The sequence below is a fragment of the Orcinus orca genome, chromosome 3 (assembly GCF_937001465.1).
Source record: "Orcinus orca chromosome 3, mOrcOrc1.1, whole genome shotgun sequence".
Lineage (NCBI taxonomy): Eukaryota > Metazoa > Chordata > Mammalia > Artiodactyla > Delphinidae > Orcinus > Orcinus orca.
The window spans coordinates 76,348,923-76,370,886 of NC_064561.1; the positions used below are offsets into that span (position 1 = coordinate 76,348,923).

The window sequence follows — 21,964 nt, forward strand, 5'->3', positions numbered from 1 at the left end:
AATCTTTGAATTTATGATAAAATAACTTATTTTCCTAAATAAAAGGTATGTTTTATAGAAGTGTTCTGTATGATTTTTGAGATAGAATTATAGGTAAGCATTAAATAGCAATTGTATGGTAAAAATAACCTAAATTAATATGGAATATTTAATCATGTTTTTAATTTATTTCAATTGAAAATGTTTACTTGGCAATTCCCTGATGGTCCAGTGGTTAGGACTCTAAGCTTTCATTGCTGAGGGTGCGGGTTCGATCCCTGGTTGGGGAACTAAGATCCTGCAAGTCGCACGACGTGGCCAAAAAGTTTTGTAAAAAATTTAAAAAAAAGAAAAAGTTTGCTTTATGACTGTTGTATAATATTCATTGGCTGGATTCAGTTATTGAGGAGGAGAAGATTTTCTAGTCATCTGTTATTCACCATAATTTTTAGGATAAAAGACGTTAAACGTGAGTTTTTAAATCTTTCTTGTGCAGTAAACACAGTGGTTAGAGGAAATGTACAGAAAAACACATTAGAGAATTAAATTTCAGGCTTTATTATTTCTTTTTTTGTCTTGCAAGTAATTTGTACTGGTGAAAATTATGTTAGAGCTAATATTTTCTGCCATATATTTTTGTTAACATTCATTTTAGGCCTTTCATAAGTTATCAAATGAAGCATGCTAACAAACAATACAGTATTTAAAAAATTTTTTTTTATTGTGGTAAAAGTAAAACCACATTAAATTTAACACTTAACCATTTTTAAGTGTACAGCTCAGCAGTGTTAAATACATTCACATTGTGTAACAAATCTCTATAACTTTTTCATCTTACAGCGTTAAAACTATAAACACTCAACACTAGTTTAGTAATATAGTATTTTTAAGCCGTCTGTTTCTTTAGTTCATTGGCATCTTCACTCTATATATGAATTATGTGTGAAGTTATTCATAATTTCATTTGTTCATACCTTAAGAATTCAGGTTATTACATTTCTGGTGCCATTCATGATTAAATCAAGTTTTATATACATAAATGTTTCTTATAGATGAAGTATAGAGGAAATGAAGTACATTCCCTCAATATTTCTAGACGGAATTTCAAACAAATTTAATGAGCTGACTTTGCTTGGCTGTCTGTATTATCTTCATAACTTCTCAATTCATGTAGACCTCTTTGTATGTTTCTAAAAGCTTTCATGTGAAAGCTCAAAATTTGATCGTTTTATGAACATACGATTATATAAATAATTTTATGTCAGGATGTTTGCTTAAAATGAGAATTTCTTTGAGGTGTTTTGTTTTTTGGCCACACCCTGCACATGTGGGATCTTAATTCCCCGACCAGGAATCAAACCCACGCCCCCTGCATTGGAAGCATGGAGTCTTAACCACTGGACCACCAGGGACGTCCCAAAGTGTATTTTTTTGTTTTGTTTTGTTTTTTTGTTTTTTTTTGCGGTACGCGGGCCTCTCACTGTTGCGGCCTCTCCCGTTGCGGAGCACAGGCTCTGGACGCGCAGGCTCAGCGGCCATGGCTCACGGGCCCAGCCGTCCCGCGGCATGTGGGATCTTCCCGGACCGGGGCATGAACCCGTGTCCCCTGCACCGGCAGGTGGACTCTCAACCACTGTGCCACCAGGGAAGACCCTCCAAGGTGTATTTTTAAAAATTAATTTAATGATACTTTTTGTATGATTCAAGAGGTAAATTATACTGAGTTGCTTAAAGCAAATGTTAATGATTTAGGCTGCATTGGATAAATTTTCTATCAATAGATTTGATATTTCAGTAAGTGTTCTACAGTTAAAGAAACAGAGGGACACATTAGGCTCAACATAAATGCTTTTCTATTTTATCTATGTTGAATAAAGTTACTGAGACCAGGTTAACAGGTAGGTGAGAGAACTCCAGCCAGCACACATTTTACTTGGCCTCCTTGTTTTTTACAAACATTTGAACCGTTAGGCCTTTAAGCCAGACAAGCTCTCTCTAGTTCGCCATAAGCTCTATCTCTGCCAGTTGTATTAACCCATATATCGTATAATTTTGTAGCGTCCTGGCCACTGAGCATTATTAAAATTTAAACGTCTGTTTTAGGGGTTGGTGATTTATATCCACTAATCTAGACCCAATTCTCTTTTAGTCTGTAAATTCAGTCTGATTCTCTTCCATTTTCTGAAACTATCCATATTTGTATCTTTGGAGCAAGCCCAATACGGGCTGAATAATGAAGCCTCTTCTGGAGTGTTGGGAATGAGAATGAAAAACAACAAAACAAACCATGAACAAAATGGTAGATTTGGAGACGTGGCTATCTGTTATATCCTCTATTTCTTGGCCACTCTGTATTATTAATTAAGAGTGTAAATAGCTTAATTTCACATATATATGTGTATGTACATATGTAGATATATATGTGTATATACACATGTAATTAGTAGACTTAATTCTAACAGTGTCAGAGTTACAGAATAATTGAGCTAACAGTTCAGAAAGTTTTTGCATATAGCTCTCTCCCCACTACCCATAGTTTCACTGATTATTACCATATTTCATTAGTGTGGTATATTTGTTACAATTAATGAACCAATATTGATACATTATTATTAACTAAAATCCGTAGTCTGCATTGAGTTCCATTCTTTGTATTGTACAGTTGGATGCGTTTTGAAAAATGCATAATGTCATGTTTCACTATTACAGTATCAGACAGAGTAGTTTCACCACTCTGAAAGTCGCCTATGCTTCACCTATCTTTTCTTTCTCCCTTCCCACCAAACCCATTGGCTACTGATCTCTGTCTATAATTTTGCCTGTTTCAGAATGTCATATTCTGGAAATCATATATAGTATGTAGCCCTTTTAGACTGGTTCTTTGACTTAGCTATATGCAGTTAAGATTCTTCTATGTCTTTTTTGTCGCTTATGGCTCATTTATATAAAAAAATTCACTGTGTAATATCCCACTGTGTGGATGTACCGCAGTTTCTCCATTCACCTCAATTGAAGGACATCTTCTTGATTGCTAGTTTTTGGTGATTATAAATAATGTTTCTCTAAACATTCATGTGCGGGGTTTTGTATAGACTTAAGTTTTCAGTTCAACTGAGTCAGTACCTAGGAGCATAATTGCTAGATGTTCACAGAAGACTGTGTTTGGATTTGTAAGAAACTGCCAACTGTCTTCTAAAGTGACTGTATCATTTTGCATTCCCACTAGCAGTTAATTAGAGTTACTGTTGTTCCATATCCTTGTCAGCATTTGATATGTCAGGTTTTGTTTTGTTTTTTTTTAACCGTACTAATAGATGTGTAACAGTATTTCATTGTTTTAATTTGCAGTTTCCTAATGAATACGAGGTTGAGCATCTTTTCAAATACTTATTTGCAATCTATATATCTTTTTGGGTGAGATATCTGTTCAATCTTTCGTCCATTTTTAACTTGGTTTGTTGCTTTTATTATTGTTCAGTTTTTAGTTTTTTTTGTGTATTTTGGATATCAATCCTTTATCAGATACGTGTTTTGCAAATACTTTCTCCTAGTCTGTGGCTTGTCTTTTCATTCTTGTAATATTTTCACAGAGCAGAGTTTTAAATTTTAATGAAGTCCAACTTAACAATTTCTTTTTTTCCCTGAATAGTGCCTTTGGTGTTTTATCTAAAAATTCATTACTAAACACAAGATCATTAAGGTTTTTCACATGTTATGCTCTAGAAGTTTTATGATTTTGCATTTACATTTAGGTATATTATCCATTTTGATTTTTTTTTTTTTGGTGAAAGCTGTAAAGTCTTTGTCTAGGTGCATATTTTTTCATATGAATGTCCACTTGTTCCAGCATCATTTGTTGAAAAGACTTATCTTTGCTCCATGTATTGCTTTTGCTCCTTTATCAAATATCAATTGAGTGTATTTCTGGGGCTCTATTTTTGAGCTCTCTGTTTTGTTTCATTGATCTATTTGTCTATTCTTTCAGCAGTACCACACTGTCTTGATCACTGTATCTTTATAATAATTCTTTTTTAATATAAATTTATTTATTTTTGTCTACGCTGGGTGTTCATTGCTGTGCGTGGGCTTTCTCTAGTTGTGGAGAGCGGGGGCTATTCTTTGTTGCAGCGCACGGGCTTCTCATTGCAGTGGCTTCTCTTGTTGCGGAGCACAGGCTCTAGGTGCGTGGACTTCAGTAGTTGTGGCACACGGGCTCAGCAGTTGTGGCTTGTGGGCTCTAGAGTGCAGGCTCGGTAGTTGTGGCACATGGGCTTAGTTGTTCCACGGCATGTGGGATTTTCTTGGACCAGGACTCAAACCTGTGTCCCCTGCATTGGCAGGCGGATTCTTAACCACTGCACCACCAGGGAAGCCCCCATCTTTATAATAATTCTTCAAGTCAGATAATATGAGTCCTCCAAGTTTGTTCTTTTCCTTCAGTGTTGTGTTGACTGTTCTGGATCATTTGCCTCTCCAAACTTTAAAATCAGTTTGTTGATATCCACAAAATAACTTACGGGATTTTGATTGAGATTGCATTGAATCTGTAGATTAAACTGGGAAAAATTGACATGTTAGCAATAGCAAGACTTCCTGTCCATGAATATGGAATAGCTTGCTGTTTATTTATATCTTCTTTGATTTCTTTAATTAGAGTTTTGTAATTTTCCTCCTATAGATCTTGTACATTTTTAAAAGATTTATGCCTAAATATTTCAGATATTTCTTTTTTTTTGGTTAATATTAATGATACTGTGTTTATAATTTCAAATTTGAACTGTTCATTGATGGTATATAAGAACGCAATTGACTTTTGTATATTAACCTTATATCCTGCAACCTTCTATAACTGCCTCTTTATTCCAGGAGTTTTTTGGTCACTTCTTTCAGATTTTCTGAATAAAGCAGTCATAAGCAATCATGGCATTTATGTCTTCCTTCCTAATCTGTATACCTTTTATTTCTTTTTCCTGCCTTGTTGCATTAGCAAGGGCTTCTAGTACGATGTAGGAAAGCAATGGTGAGAAGGTTCATCCTTGCCTTTTACCAGATCTGAGTGAGAAAGCTTCAAGTTTCTCACCATTAAGTATGAAGTTATGTTTCTTATAGATACATTTTATCAAGTTAAAGAAGTTCCCTCTTTATTCCTGGTTTGCTGAGAGTTATTGATTATTGATTCAATTTTTAAAATAGGTATAGGACTATTCAGGTTATCTATTTCTTCTTGTGTGAGTTTTGGTAGTTTGTGTCTTTCAGGGAATTGGTCTGGTTCATCTAAGTCATCAAATTTGCAAGCACAGAGTTGTTCATATTACTTCTTAATTATCCTTTTAATGTCCATAGATCAGTAGTGATGGATCCCTCTTTTATTTCTAATATTAGTAATTTTTGTCATTTCTCTTTTTTGCTTGGTTATCTTGGATAGAAATTTATCAATTTTCAAAGAATCTTTGATCTTTTCAAAGAACCAGGTTTTGTTTTGTTTATCCATTGATTTTTTTGTCTTTAATTTCAATGATTTTTTAATCTAATTTTTATTTCTTTTCTCCTACTTGCTTTAGTTTTATGTTACTTATCTTTCTCTAGTTTCTTAAAGTTAAAGCTTAGATTATTGCTTTCAGATCTTTCTTTTTCCCTAATCTGTGCATTCAGTGCTATGAATTTCCCTCTAAGCACTACTTTTGCTGGATCCCACAAATTTTGTTAAGTTGAATGAAAATTTAATTCAAATTATTTTAAAATTTCTCTTGAGATTTCTTCTTTGACCCTTACGTAATGCACAAATGTATTGTTAAAATCTCCAAGTATTTGGGGCTTTCCCATGTATCTTCTTTTTCTTTTTTATTTATATTGGAGTAAAACAATGTTGTGTTAGTTTCAGGTGAACAGCAAAGTGATTCAGTTATACATATACATGTATCTGTTCTTTTTCAGGTTCTTCTTCCATTTAGGCTATTACAGAGTATTGAGCAGAGTTCCCTGTGCTATAGAATAGGTCCTTGTTGGTTATCTGTTTTAAATATAGCACTGTGTACATGTCAATCCCAAACTTTCACTCTGTCCTTCCCCCACACCCTTACCCCGTGCTAACCAGTTCATTCTCTAAGTCTGTGAGTCTGTTTCTGTTTTGTAAATAAGTTTTGTATCTCATGTGTGTGTGTATATATATATATATATATATATTTTTTTTTTTTTAGATTCCGCATATAAGCAATATCATATGCTACTTGTCTTTCTTTGTCTGACTTACTTCACTTAGTATGATAATCTCCAGGTCCATCCATGTTGATGCAAATGGCATTATTTCATTCTTTTTTATGACTGAGTAATATTCCACTGTGTATATATACCTCATCTTCTTTATCCATTCCTCTGTCGATAGACATTTAAGTTGTTTCCATGTCTTAACTATTGTAAATAGTGCTGTGATGGACATTGGGATGAATGTAACCTTTCGAACCATGTTTTTTTCCAGATATATGTCCAGGAGTGGGGTTGTTGGATCATATGATAGCTCTGTTTTTAGTTTCTTAAGGAACCTCCATAGCTGCACCAATTTACATTTGCACCAACAGTGTAGGAGGGTTCCCTTTTCTCCACACCCTCTCCAGCATTTATTGTTTGTAGGCTTTTTGATGATGGCCATTCTGACTGGTGTGAGGTTATACCTCATTGTAGTTTTGATTTGCATTTCTCTAATAATTAGCGATGTTGAGCATCTTTTCATGTGCCTCTTGGCCATCTGTATGTCTTCTTCAAGCCTTCTGCCCATTTTTTTACTGGGTTGTTTGTTTTTTGTGATATTGAGCTGCATGATCTGTTTGTAAATTTTGGAGATTAATCCCTTGTCAGTCACATCATTTGCAAATATTTTCTCCCATTCTGTGGGTTGTCTTTGTGTTTTGTTTATGGCTTCCTTTGCTGTGCAAAAGTTTTTGAGTTTGATTAGGTCCCATTTGTTTATTTTTGTTTTTATTTCTCTTAGTAGGGACAGATTGTAAAAGTTATTGCTGTGATTTATGTCAAAGAGTGTTCTGCCTATATTTTCCTCTAAGAGTTCTATAGTGTCTGATCTTACATCCATTTTGAGTTTATTTTTGTGTATAGTGTTAAATAATGTTCTAATTTCATCCTTTTACACGTAGCTGTCCAGTTTTCCTGGCACCATTTATTGAAGAGACTGTCTTTTCTCCATTGTACAGTTTTGCCTCCTTTGTCATAGATTAATTGACTATAGGTGCATGGGTTTATTTCTGGGCTTTCTGTTCTGTTCCATTGATCTATATTTCTGTTTTTGTGCCAGTACCATACTGTTTTGATTACTGTAGCTTTGTAGTATTGTCTGAAGTCAGGGAGCCTGATTCCTGCAGCTCTGTTTTTCTTTCTCAAATTTTCTTTGGCCTATTCAGCATCTTTCATGTCTTCATACAGATTTTAAGATCTTTTGTTCCAGTCATGTGAAAAATGTCACTGGTAATTTGATAGGGATTACATTGAATCTGTAGATTGCCTTGGATAGTATAGTCATTTTGAAAATATTGATTCTTCCAATCCAAGAACATGGTATACCTTTCCATCTGTTTGTGTCATCTTTGATTTCTTTCGTCAGTGTCATAGTTTTCACAGTACAGGTCTTTTGTCTTCTCTGGTAGGTTTATTCCTAGGTATTTTATTCTTTTTGATGCAATGGTAAATGGGATTGTTTCCTTAATTTCTCTTTCTGATCTTCGTTGTTAGTGTATAGGAATGCAAAAGATTTCTGTGCATTAATTTTGTATCCTGCAGCTTTGCTAAATTCATTGATGAGCTCTGGTAGTTTTCTGGTAGCATCTTTAGGTTTTTCTATGTGTAATATCACGCCATCTGCAGACAGTGACAGTTTTACTTCTTCTTTTCTAGTTTGGATTCCGTTTATTTCTTTTTCTTCTCTGATTGCCATGGCTAGGACTTCCAAAACTATGTTGAATAAAAGTGGCAACAGTTAGCATCCTTGTCTTGTTCCTGATCTTAGAGGAAATGCTTTCAGCTTTTCACCGTTGAGTACGATGTTAGCTGTAGGTTTGTCATATATGGCCTTTATTATGTTGAGGTATGCTCCATCTGTGCCCACTTTCTGGAGAGTTTTTATCATAAATCGGTGTTGAGTTTTGTCAAAAGCTTTTTCTGAATCTATTGAGATGATTATATCGTTTTTATTCTTCAGTTTGCTGATGTGGTATATCACACTGATTGATTTGTGGAGATTGAAAAACTCTTGCATACTTGGGATAAATCCCACTTGATCATAGTGTATGATCCTTTTAATGTGTTGTTGTATTTGGTTTGCTAGTATTTTGTTGAGGATTTTTCCGTCTATGTTCATTAGTGATGTTGGCCTGTAATCTTTTTTGGTGTTACCTTTTCCTGGTTTATGGCATCAGGGTGATGGTGGCCTCATGGAATGAGTTTGGGAGTGTTCCTTCCTCTGAGATTTTTTTTTTTTTTTTTTTGCGGTACGCGGGCCTCTCACCGCCGCGGCCTCTCCCATTGCAGAGCACAGGCTCCGGACGCGCAGGCCCAGCGGCCACGGCCCACGGGCCCACCCGCTCTGCGATACGTGGGATCCTCCTGAACCGGGGCACGAACCCGCGTCCCCTGCATCGGCAGGCGGACTCTCAACCACTGCGCCACCAGGGAAGCCCCCTCTGAGATTTTTTGGAGTTTCATAAGGATAGGTGTTACCTCTTCTCTAAATGTTTGATAGAATTCGCCTGTGAAACCATCTGGTTCTGTATTGTATAGTTGAAAGTTGTTAAAATTGTAGATCCTAAAAGTTTTCATCACAAGAAAAATTTTTTTTTGTTACTCCGTGAAGTGCTGAATGTAAAAACTAAACTTACTGTGGTAATCATTTCACAAAGTATACATATATCAAGTCATTGTGTTGTACATCTTAAAGTAATACCATATCAATGTCAATTATATCTCAGTAAAGCTGAAAAAAACTCACCTATATGTTAGTGATTTTCTTCCTGCTGGATATGTCATTTTCTGCTAGAGAATGCTGAATTTTCTAAGTATAATAGTGTATTTGCCTGTCAGTATTTTTTTCTCCCAGTTTTATTGAGATATAATTGGCATAAAGCACACTGTATAAGTTTACAGCATAATTATTTGACTTATATACATCATGAAATGAGGAAGTAACAGTAAGTTTAGTGAACAACATCTTCTGTAGATAACAAAATTAAAGAAATTAAAAATATATTTTTCTTGCGATGAGAACTTAGGATTTACTCTCTTAACCGCTTTAATATATAACATACAGCAGTATTAATTATATTTGTCTTGTATGTTACATCTTCAGTATTTATTTATCTTGTAACTGGAAGTTTGTAGTACTTTTTTTTTTTTTTTTTTTTTTTTTTTTTTTTTTTTGCTGTACGCGGGCCTCTCACTATTGTGGCCTCTCCCGTTGCGGAGCACAGGCTCTGGATGCACAGGCTTAGCGGCCATGGCTCATGGGCCCAGCCGCTCCACGGCATGTGGGACCTTCCCGGACCAGGGCACGAACCCGTGTACCCTGCATCGGCAGGCGGACTCTCAACCACTGCGCCACCAGGGAAGCCCTGTAGTACCTTTTGACTGCTTTCATTCAAGTCCCTCTCCTCCCCAACACCTTACGTTATGTCATTGCTCTCTTCTTAAGTGCATACGTGTTAAGGTTTGTTATCTTCAATTATTGCCAGGATGGTTGTCAAGGAGCTCACCCCTTTGTTTTGTTCTAGGAGCTTTATGGTTTCAGGTCTTGTGTTCAAGTCTTTAATCCATTTTGAGTTGATTTTTGTTTGTGGTGTAAGATAAGGGTCCAGTCATCTTTTACATGTGGTTGTCCAGTTTTCCTAGAACCATTTATTGAAGAGGCTATCCTATCTATATTGTATGTTCTTGGCTCCTGTGTCATAAATTAATTGACCATATGTATGCCTGCATTTATTTCTCTGCTCTCTATTCTGTTCCATTGATTTATATGTCTGTTTTTATTCCAATACCATACTGTTTTGATTATTATAGCTTTGTAATATAGTTTGAAATCAGGAGGCATGATGCCTCTTCTTTCTCAAGATTGCTGTGACCATTCAGAGTTTTATGTGGTTCCATACAAGGTTTAGGATTGTTTGTTCTATTTTTGTGAAAAATGCCATTGGAATTTTGTTAGGGATTGCATTAAATCTGTAGATTGCTTTGGATAGTATGAATGTGGTTTTTTTTAAAAGATATGGAATGCTTCACAAATTCACGTGTCATGCTTGAGCAGGGGCCATGCTTATCTTCTCTGTATCATTCTAATTTTATTATATGTGCTGCCGAAGTGAGCATGAACATGGTTTAATTCAAGTTGTTCAGTTGACTTTGGACTGGAATTATTATAAATATATGTTTTGAACAATCCTTTTTGCTTATTTGCCTAAAAGAGTCCTGCACCATTATTTCGAGTTTCACATTTCGCAATATTACAAGGCACTGAGTCTTTACCCTTGCACTTTGAGCTGTGTCATACATTATTGGATTAGTTTCTTTTCTGCGGTCACAAGCTTTGTGGCAAAAGGCCAAGAGTCTGTATTTGAGCTCTGAGGAAACACTGTTATCATAGATCCAGCTGAGGTTACCAGGATAGTAAACATTGTCATGAGACTCGTTCCTGGTAGAATACTGATCGTGCTGTTAGGCATACCCAGCATTTGTATTTATGAATTTTTTGAGTTAAATACCTATGAGGTAATTGCTATGATATAAGGTAGTATGAATGGCCTAGCCTTAAAATTTTAATATTGCCTGGAATTTACAACATGTATGAGTTATAAAATCATTGTAGGGAATTCCCTGGTGGTCCAGTGGTTAGGAGTCTGTGCTCTCACTGACAAGGGCCCAGGTTGGATCCCTGGTCAGGGTAAAAAGATCCCACATGCTGCACCGCACAGCCAAAAAAAAGAGAAAAAAACAACATTGTAAAAGTCTATTCTGATTGTATACCTTCCTTTTTTGTATTAGTTTATTTTACTTCAGTCACTGTGCAAATCTGAGAGACTATATAAATTAGTTAGGCATCCTTGCAATATTTTAAAAGTACTTTATAAACTTTTATAGTTTTTATTTAAGAAGTCTATTTGTAGAAGTACTTTAATATGTACAGTTGGTCCTCACTTTTTACAGATTCTGTATATGTGAATTCACCTGCTTATTAAAATTTATTTATAAACCTAAAATATACTTACAGTGATTTTATGATCGTTTGTGGACATATGCAGAGAAGTGAAAATTGAGTGCCCTGACACACATTTGCAGATGAGGTCAAACAAGACAGTGCTCTGCCTTTTTGTTTCAGCTCTCATTCTGTACACAAGTGTCCTTGTCATGATCTATGTACTGCCACTTTTTTTTAAGTGTTTTTTGCTTTTTGTTAGTGTTTTTTTTTTTTTTTTTTTTTTTTTGAGGTACACGGGCCTCTCACTGTTGTGGCCTCTCCCGTTGCGGAGCACAGGCTCCGGACGCGCAGGCTCAGCAGCCATGGCTCACGGGCTCGGCTGCTCTGTGGCATATGGGATCTTCCCAGACCGGGGCACGAACCCGTGTCCCCTGCATTGGCAGGTGGGCTCTCAACCACTGCACCACCAGGGAAGCCCCTTGTTAGTGGTTTTGCAATGAAAATTGGCCCTTGAAGACATTTTTCCAATGAAGACATACAGATGGACAAGGGCACATGAAAAGATGCTTAACATCCCTAATTATTAGAGAAATGCAAATCGAAAGGGCATGGAAGTACTACCTCACACTGGTCAGAATGGCCATCATTAAAAAGTCTACAAATAACAAATGCTGGAGAGGATGTGGAGAAAAGGGAACCCTCCTACACTGTTGGTGGAATGTAAATTGGTGCACCCACTATGGAAAACAGTATGAAGTTTCTTTGAAAAAGTCAAAATAGAATTGCCATATGATCCAGGAATCCCAATCCTGGGCACATATCCAGAGAAAACTCTAATTTTGAAAAGATACATGTACCCCAATGTTCATAGCTGCACTATTCACAATAGCCAAGACGTGGAAACACCTGAATGTCCATTGACAGATGAATGGATAAAGAAGATGTGGTACATATATACACAATGGAATACTACTCAACCATAAAAAAGAATGAAATAGTGTCATTTGCAGCAACATGGATGCAATATAGATTATCATACTGAGTGAAGTAAGTCAGAAAGAGAAAGACAAATACCATGCGATAATCACTTATATGTGGAGTCTGAAATATGACACAAATGAATTTATTTACAAAACAGAAACACACAGACATAGAAAACAAACTTATGGTTACCAAAGGGGAAAGGGGGAGGGGAGGGATAAAATTCGGAGTTTGGGATTAGTAGATACACACTACTATATAAAAAATAGGTAAACAACAAGGTCCTACTGTTATATCCCAGGAAACTGTATTCAATATTGTGTGCCAGAATGGAAAAGAATATATATATATATATATATATATATATATATATATATATATATATATATATATATATAAAATGGAACCACTTTGCTGTATACTAGAAACTAACACAACATTGTAAATTAAGTATACTTCAATTAAAAAAAAATTGTGCACAAGCATAGTGTTGAAATTCTGTCTAATGTTTCTAAGTACAAGAAGGTTGTGATGTGCCTTATAGAGAAAAATACGTGTTAGGTGAGCTTTGTTAAGGCATGAGTCATAGTGCTGTTGGATGTGAATTCATTATTAACAAATTAACAGAATATTAAAGTGTCTTTAAACAAAAACTCACATAAAACAAGATTATGTATTGATGGATTGACAAAAATGTTGTGACCAGAGACTCACAGGAATGTAACTCTGTATTTCTCTCAGGAACAGTGATTCACAGTTCACTAATTCAGTGTTTGTGTTGACTTTATAGAACATTACTGCAAATAATGAGAAGCTGTCATACTTAATTTTTAAATTAAGTGTTTATTTATATCTAGCAGGTAATTTTTAAACTATGTGATTATTTGAAACCAGATGATTAATGAATTTCGGGTAGTTGAGAAGAGGAAGGACGTGTAGACGCAAATCCTGAAACCTAGAGAAGTAAAAAGTATGTTTAGTTAGCATTGGTGCCTGGCAGAGGTGAAGTACTTGGATTTTTACTTAGACTTCATGCATATCAGTGAAAGCTAAATCATGTCAACAGTTTCCTGGCAACTGAAGGAGTCTTCCATTCTGTAGGGACGGACCAAGAAAAATAAAGGGTCAGATGACTGAAAATACTTGCCCTTCTTACCATTCATGGGTAGGGAATAACCATTAAAGGGGGAAGAGAGCAAACATCATTATTTCTACGTTGTTAATGACAGCACAGAGTTGTGTATAGTGAGAAGCACTATTGCGTAATTAATTTTTTTGCCTTCTTTGCACTTGATACACTCCAAGGTCATGGTACTTTTTTTTTTTTTTTTTGCGGTATGTGGGTCCCTCACTGCTGTGGCCTCTCCCACTGCAGAGCACAGGCTCCGGACGTGCAGGCCCAGCGGCCATGGCCCACGGGCCCAGCTGCTCCGCGGCATGTGGGATCCTCCTGGACTGGGGCACGAACCCGTGTCCCCTGCATCGGCAGGCGGACTCTCAACCACTGTGCCACCAGGGAAGCCCTATGGTACATATTTTTAAACAGCAAAACACTATAAAGCTAATGTCCTCAGTGACCCACTATGCTCATGTTAGTGATATAACTGGCCCATGACACATAGACTTGTAGTAGACAATATTATGCTGAAGAAACTCATGGAAAATGAATTGATCAGCTTGTTCGTTCATTTAATCAAAAAGTTTATTTTATTCAAAAGTACATTCACGTGGTTAAGAAGCAAAAAAATATATATACTGACAGTTCTAATAATGAAAAATAAATGAGCCCTGTCCTACCTCTCCCATCCCCACTCATACTGCTGAAGAACATTCTCTTTTAACTCTTAAATATTCCTTTTGTTGTTTACCTCCATATTATTAAATAGTATACCTAGTGTAGCTGTTTCTTGATTTATCAGTTGTAGAGCATATTTATCTCCTGCCGTAAATTCATACCTGATCCTTGGTCCTTTTAGCCTTTCAGTATAGTTTTAGCACTATCTTGTCTTTCAACTTTGGTAAATTATCTGTATTCTCTGATAATTTATTTTCCTCTATTTTCTCTTCAATATGTTTTGTTAGAAACTGACACTCCTGGATTGATCTTCTATGTCTCTTTTCTTTCATGTTTTTCTTCTCTTTTTCTGACTTTATTATTTTCTATTTCCTCTGGAGTCATTTTGTGTGTGTGTGTTTCTGTCTTTCTGTTTGTGCCCCTCTTTCCTTGGAGGCTTTCTCTATATATCAATATTTTGGTTGCCCATTAAGAGTGAGAGTGAGGCACCAAAATACAGGTTGGGAGTGCAGATTGGAGAGCCTCACTTTAGAGCAGTGTTGCTCAACTTTTTTTCATTTTCACAGCCTGAAGGAGCATATTTAAACATTTTTCCCCATACTTGCTGCCTCTGCCATGGAATTTTAATATCACAAGATTTACTGTATATCTGTTTGTGTATTGTGAAAGATTCAAATATCAGGGAGGGTTTGGGCATGTCATTTCTCTGGGATGGTCAATTGCTACATCTGCTCTCCTATCTTTAGTTATTCTGTGGGAAAATGGGGTGGAGGGTAGGGGGGTCACCAACCATTTATGGCCCTTGAATTAGTCTCTTAGTTTATAGTCCTATATAGCTGCTGCCCTCCTTTTTAGCAGGCACTTTTGAGTCCTCAGACTCTTCTTGCTTCAGTGGGGTAAATTAGCTCCTCTTTGTACATCCCCCCGCCACCATGAGCACCATAACCCATTATCTTCCTCTACCCTAGTACCTCAGTTAACATTCTTCTCTGTGTTTTGTCTTCTAGAATTGTATTAAATCTGTAATTTTAATTTTCACTAAAGTTCCTCTTCAGTTCTATTTGTTGTAGTGATTCATTTGTTTTTAAATCATTAAGTAGTGTTCATTTGGGGCATTAGAACTGAAAGGGGATACACATTTGTGCTCAGTTTTCCATCCTATCTGGACATCTTTAATAGTCTTTAAAAAATAAGCATTTTCAATATCGCTAGTTTATATTTGTCATATTTATCTCTGTAAGATACCTGTAATTTTTTTCCATTCATTTATTTTTAAGTTCTCAGCAGTCATTTTATGCCCTACTAAAAGTTCATTAATGTGACCTGTATTTGTCACTTTTATTTATGGTAATGTATCATGTTCATATTGGGTTGAGATTTAATAAAACTTGTACAAGCAACAGAATTCTTTTCCTTTTTTGAATTCTGGGTATTAGAAAATTATACTGAGGTAGGTATCAGAGCTTTGTGGAGATCTCAGAGAACTTTCTAGAGCTGTACTCTCTAATACAGTAGCCATTAGCCACATGTGGTTATTTAAATTAATTTAATTACAACTAAATAAAATTTTAAATCCAATTCCCCAGTCACTCTGGCCACATTTCAGGTATTCAGTAATCACATATGGCTAGTGGCTACCATGTTGGACAGCACAGATATAGAACATTCCTATCATTGCTGAAAGTTCTGTAAGACAGCACTATTCTAGAGAGTAGAAAGTAGGACACCATTCTGTAGCTTCTAAGAGATCGACTAGGTTCTTAAGCCCCAACTTTGCAGGAGTTGCTTCGTGTGATGAGTGTATAGGACTCTGCTGAACAGATATTAATGTAAAAGGAAAAGAATTGACATCTTAAAGGTATCCTTTAAAGCCGTTAGTAAAGAGTGCAAGTCACAAGACTAGCTATTATCTAAATAAATGCAGGAGACAGCCAGAAAAGCACTGTGATAACTGCATTAATCCTCTTTGTGTTGATTCAAGGGAAAACTTCAGAAAATTGAGTCATATAGCATGCATATATAGTGTCCTCGTCATTCTTCAGAACTTTACTAAGGAGTCTCAGCATAGGCAATAAAATGATGCTGATAAACTGTTGTTGTGAGTGGATATTATCCATAAGCTATTACCCCACTTAATATTTTTGTTTTCTATGTTGATTATTTGCAATATATTTAGGTATAGCTTATAACCTTGGAAACGTAGAACTGGAAAGGTTCTAGAAATTACCTAGTCCTTTCCTTTTATAGGTAAGGGAAACTGATACTTAAAGTAGGGAAATAATTTACCCAAAGGCACACAGCCTTTGAGGGCAGAGCCAGTGCCAGAACCAACACATTTTGAGGTGATGTATAAAACCTTTCCCTTGGTACTATGCTGATGACAAAGAAAGAAAGACTTGATTCATTGTCTTTCTCAAAAGCTTTAATAATCTAGATGTAAGACCCAAGCCGGCAACATTATTATTAAGAGTATGTAATTCTGGGAACTATGAATTTTATAATGTATTTTCCTCTTTTTAGAACAACAATTTGTAATCTTTACACAATGCCACGAATTGGAGAGCCTGTCTGGCTTACAATGATGTCGGGGACTCCAGAAAAGAACCAGCTTTGCCATCGTTTCATGAAGGAGTTCACTTTTCTAATGGAAAATGCTTCGAAAAATCAGTATGGCCCGCCCTTCCTCCCTCCCTCCCTTCCTTCCCTTAACTATCTTAGCTATTGTTTACTATAACTAGATATCTAGATTGTGATCAAGTTCAAGTACAAAGGTGAAAGAATTAATCATTATCTTTGGAATTATTTCATATTATTAATGAGCAAGACAGAATTATAAAAGATAACTAAGATAATTACAAGACAGGGTATGGAAGAAGACCAAAGAACCTTATGAATGAGAAACAGTAAAAATGTCTTTAATTGTGTGTTAAATTAAAATTCCTGACATCTTACAGAACTCTGTGAGGCTTCCCATTTTTCGTGAATTGTATCCATGAATGCGGTTTCATTCTATAGAAAAGAAGTTTAAAAATATATAGGGAAGTGCCAGGATTCCAATAATACATTTTTAGTGTGGTACTTTATCATATTGTTTTCTTTTAATCATCAAATTCTTAGAATCTAGATGAGTAATTTGGGTGTTTTTATTCTCTTTGATGGTAAACAAAGTTTTCTTAATATGTTCCTTCATTTTCCTTTTCAGTAATTTGGATATGTATAGACTTCCTGGTTGATTCATTAATATATGTGTATTTTAAACACTGAAAAGAATCCATAGTTTCTCAAGTAAAATGGCATTTTTGTTTTTTAATTATGAGTAGAAATAGCTCCTTGTGAATGCTGTCTTTATTTTAAGGATTTTTCTTTTAACTTCTACCCAACCAAAAAAATTTATTAACTTTTGTTTTCATCCTGGTGATATACCTATCCTTCCTTCTATCCTCTCGTTTTTTATGATGTTTGGCCATGTACCCTCTCTGCTTTATTCTGTCACTGAATTTTGCTTGAGGTTTTATGAAAGCAGATTAGAATCTGATAGGATGAATTTTGTTTTCAGATTCTTGCCAGCACTCATTACTGCAGTTCTGACCAATCATCTTGCCTGGGTTCCAACAGTCATGCCAAATGGACAGCCACCTATAAAAATATTTTTAGAAAAACATTCCTCTCAGAGTGTGGACATGTTGGCAAAGACTCATCCGTATAACCCACTTTGGGCACAACTGGGTATGTATTCTGAAAACCCTTACATTTATGCATTATACTTAGACTTTTGTGTAACTGTCTGGAGTTACTTTATGGCAAAAATAAATAGAGAAAAATTAAGTGCTCTCTTTTCCCCCTTCCTTTCTAAAGCATTTCTTCCTTACTTGTTATTTCATAACTGCTAAATTGTGTTATCCCCATCTTATGTTTACTATCATTCCTTATAGTGACCTGCAGCTGGAACAAAAGGAGCAGGATGATGGCTGGTTTATTAGTAACTTCAGGGTCTTCAGGGTGTTTTGTGTTAGGTACTTTGCCTAGAAAGAATGAATCAACGAAGTCACCTATGATCGCTAGAATAAATCTGTTTAACTGAGAAGCAGTCATTGAGGTTTCCATTGTTCCACCTTTGTTTGTTGAGTAATTTTTGAAAATCTTTCTCTTAGTGCTTGGTACCCCACTAAATAAATGGGTAACAGGAGAGAGGGGTTAGTTGATGAGTTGACAGTTATTAGGAAGTCAGTGTAGCATGGTGCTTAAATTTAAGCATAGGCTGTGGAGTCAGGCAGACCATGTTTGAATCACAGTTTCCCTATTTATAAAGTGGGGATAATAGTAAATAGTACAGGGAGTTCCCTGGTGGTTTAGTGGTTAGCATTGGGTGCTTTCACTGCCTTGGCCCGGGTTCAGTCCCTGGTTGGGGAACTGAGATCCCACAAGCCGTGCAGTGTGGCCGAAAAGTAAAATAAAATAAATAGTAAATACTTCATAATGTGAAAAGTAAATGAGATACTGTGAGAACAGTGCTTAGGACAGTGGCTGGTAAATGTAGTTGCTGTTACTCCAACTCTTAGTCTATTGCTATTTGGTGATGTGGGGAGGAGTATGGTGAGAATGTTTTGGTGACCTGGTAGAAACTTAAACTTCCTTTAGGTTGTTATGGTGAGTGAGCTTGCCAGGCAGATTGTAATGTGGCTTATTAATTCATATAACCAACCAATGTCCCTCTCTCATTCCTACTCTTTCTATTTCTTCTCTCCCTCCCTCCCTCTCCTCCCTCCTTTTCCTTTCCATATATATTTTGATATATATGTCAAAATGTATATGCCTCTGAAACCATCACCAAAATCAAGATGGTGAACATATTCATCACTACAAAAGTTTCCTCATGCCCTTTGTAATCCCTCCCTCCTATTCCTCCCTACTCTGCCTGTTCACTGTTCCTTATACTCAGGTAGCCACTGGTCTGCTTTCTGTCACTGTAGATTAGTTTGTATTTTCTAGACCTTTATATAGATGGAATCATATACTTTAGTGCTTTTGTTTGGTCTGAGTTCTTTCATTCAACATAATTATTTTGAGATTCACCTATGTTGTATGTATTAATAGTTCATTCCTTTTTAATGCTATGTAGTATTTCATTGTATGAATATTAATTTACCTTTTTTCAAACCAAGTAATTCAGTAGTTTTTTTTTTTAATTTGAACATTTCAAATCTGTTTTCAATTCTACAATCATTTATTGAATACACAATATATCTAAGGCTCTGTGCAAAGAACCCTGGAGGGTATAAAGATGAATGATATCTAGTCCTTGCCTTTAAGAAGTGACAGTCTTATACTGTAGGTAAAGTATATGTGGACAATAATGATAATTCAAATAGGAACTATAAGAAATAAAAAGTTTAGTGGGAGTTCAATTAGGGAAGCTTACTTTTGTCCAAGGGAGGATGCTTGGGTGGGAAACTTTGGACTGGCAGAAATACAGAGGGAAGGGAAAGTACATAAGATGAGTAAAGGGGTCTAGGTGTTAAAAGTGCTGAGCACATTCAGGGGTCCAGTTTAAGTGGGACTTTGGGTGAATAAAGGTAAAATAGGGAAACTATCAGAAGATAAACCTGGAAAAGTAAAGTGGAACCAGTCATGAAAGACTCATTTACCATACCAAAGCAGTTTCAATTTATTTGGTTGTTAGTGGAAACCTTGGGAGTAGTTTTGAACAGTGGCATGATGGTACTAGAGCCAGTTTCTTAGCCAGAGGAGAAAATTTATCTTAGTACAGTCTGTAGTATATTATTTGAGACCTATTTATGTTTGTTCCTTTAAAAAGTATGGGGTTCTTATAAAGTAAAAATAGAAATTCTTTAAATGGGTATACTGACAACTTGCAAAACTTGAATTAAATCCCTCTCCTCCTTTTCTAAATGTAATGGCTCTACATGTGTAATATGGACAACAGAAGTGAAAATGAATCACAGGGCTAAATGTGTTGCCCTTTTGGGTCTATCCTGAGTACCCAACCCTCTAGGGAATGGAATGGAAAGGAAAATGGGCTTTTAAAAACATGGGAGCTAAGGTGAGGTCTTTGGTAGGGCAGCAACCGGCGAAGTTCAGGAATATGATTTAAATCAAGGAAGGTTAAGTGTGTGATGTGACTACTTCAGCTCTGTTCCATTTCACTACTACTCCTTTCCTCTCCTTGGTCCCCAGCAGATGTGCTTTTGCACATAATACTTCAGTCAGTACTTCTCCACCCATATAAAGTGCTCTGCAAGGGGACTGGCACAGAGCATGTTCTTGGTGACTTTCACAACTGACTGTTTGCTATGGTTTCAGCACCTTATTAGCAGCTGCTTAAGGAGGAAGGTAGAAAGCCTATCCATTCACCATTCTCTTTGGTTAAGACCATTCATCTCATCCTAGTCCTGAATAATCACTAACCTATTAAGGAACCAAGAGTAAAATCTGAACTACCCCTCATAAAATAATAGTGGGTTTCTGATAATTGAAAATAGCCTGCTTAGTATGAGTAGAGGATGTGTCCATTAACTTATTTTTCCATTTCAGGAGACTTGTATGGCGCTATTGGCTCTCCTGTACGGTTAGCAAGGACTGTGGTAGTTGGTAAACGACAAGACATGGTCCAGAGGCTGCTTTATTTTCTTACTTACTTCATAAGATGCTCTGAACTTCAAGAAACCCATCTTTTAGAAAATGGAGACGATGAAGCCATTGTTATGCCAGGCACAGTAATTACAACCACTTTAGAGAAAGGTGAAATCGAAGAATCTGAGTATGTGCTTATTACAATGCATAGAAACAAAAACAGTTTGCTCTTTAAAGAGTCAGAAGAAACAAGGACTCCTAATTGTAACTGTAAATATTGCAGTCGTCCACTCCTTGGGCAAAATATAGAGAATGTTTTGCGACAAGAGAGAGAAGATATTCAAAACAGCTCTAAGGAGCTGCTAGGAAATTCAAACGAGTGCCGAATGATTTCTCCTTCTTCTGACTGCCAAGAAGAAAATGCTGTTGATGTTAAACAGTGCAGAGATAAATTAAGAACTTGCCTTGACACCAAGTTAGAAACAGTTGTTTGCACAGGATCTGCTCCAGTGGACAGATGTGCATTGTCAAAGTCAAGCTTAGAGCCTGCAGAGGAATCATGGCAGAGTGAGGAATTGCTAGATTCAGGTAATCACACAGGTAAAGTGTTCAGATCCACAGGAATGGTTGTGGAAAAAAAACCTCCAGATAAACTTGTGACAGCTGCATTTTCTTGTGAGGCAACCCAGACAAAGGTTACTTTCTTGATTGGGGATTCTATGTCACCCGACTCAGATACTGAACTCCGGAGTCAGGCAGTAGTGGATCAGATTACCAGGCATCACACCAAATCACCGAAGGAGGAAAGAGGGGCTGTTGATCAGCATCAAGAAACTGCACAAACAGCTAAATCTGGAGAGCCTGATATACTGAACATGGTATCTGGAGAGCCCTGTGAACTTCCCTGCTGGAATCATTCAGACCCTGAAAGCATGAGCTTATTTGATGAATATTTTAATGATGATTCAATTGAAACCAGGACTATTGATGATATTCCAGTTAAAACAAGTACAGACAGTAAAGAACACTGCTGTATGTTAGAGTTTTCAAAAAGATTTTATACAAAAAATAGCAAACAGAGCAATGAATTTTGCAAATGTGTAGGAACAGTTCACCAAGATTCATGTAAAACCTGCTTTCCTCAGCAAGACCAAAGAGATACACTCTCCATTCTTGTCCCCCATGGGGATAAAGAGAGTTCAGAGAAAAAAGTTGCTGTGGGAGCTGAATGGGACATTCCAAGAAATGAAAGTTCAGATAGTGCCCTTGGGGATAGTGAAAGTGAAGATACAGGTCATGATGTGACTAGACAAGTAAGCAGTTATTATGGAGGAGAGCAAGAAGATTGGGCAGAAGAAGATGAGATACCTTTTCCTGGGTAAGTACGAAGTTTTAGCCTTTTATAGAACCTATAAAAATATGTACCATTCTTT

At 36.3% G+C, this 21,964-nt stretch overlaps 1 protein-coding gene and 1 non-coding gene across 4 annotated transcripts in view; one reads left to right on the top strand and one right to left on the bottom strand.

Moving 5' to 3' along the window:
• Positions 1 to 21,964, top strand: part of FNIP1 (folliculin interacting protein 1) — a 132,302-nt gene that overhangs the window by 88,316 nt on the left and 22,022 nt on the right. For all 3 annotated transcript variants that reach the window (XM_004279881.3, XM_004279882.3, XM_049707230.1), the window contains 3 exons: positions 16,461 to 16,607; positions 17,497 to 17,666; positions 20,493 to 21,909. In XM_004279881.3, coding sequence (XP_004279929.1) covers positions 16,461 to 16,607; positions 17,497 to 17,666; positions 20,493 to 21,909 — 1,734 coding nt within the window. The remainder of the gene's footprint in view (positions 1 to 16,460; positions 16,608 to 17,496; positions 17,667 to 20,492; positions 21,910 to 21,964) is intronic.
• LOC117196611 (U6 spliceosomal RNA) lies at positions 10,232 to 10,338 on the bottom strand. The gene has a single exon (XR_004476883.1). It is a non-coding gene; the product is annotated as a U6 spliceosomal RNA (small nuclear RNA).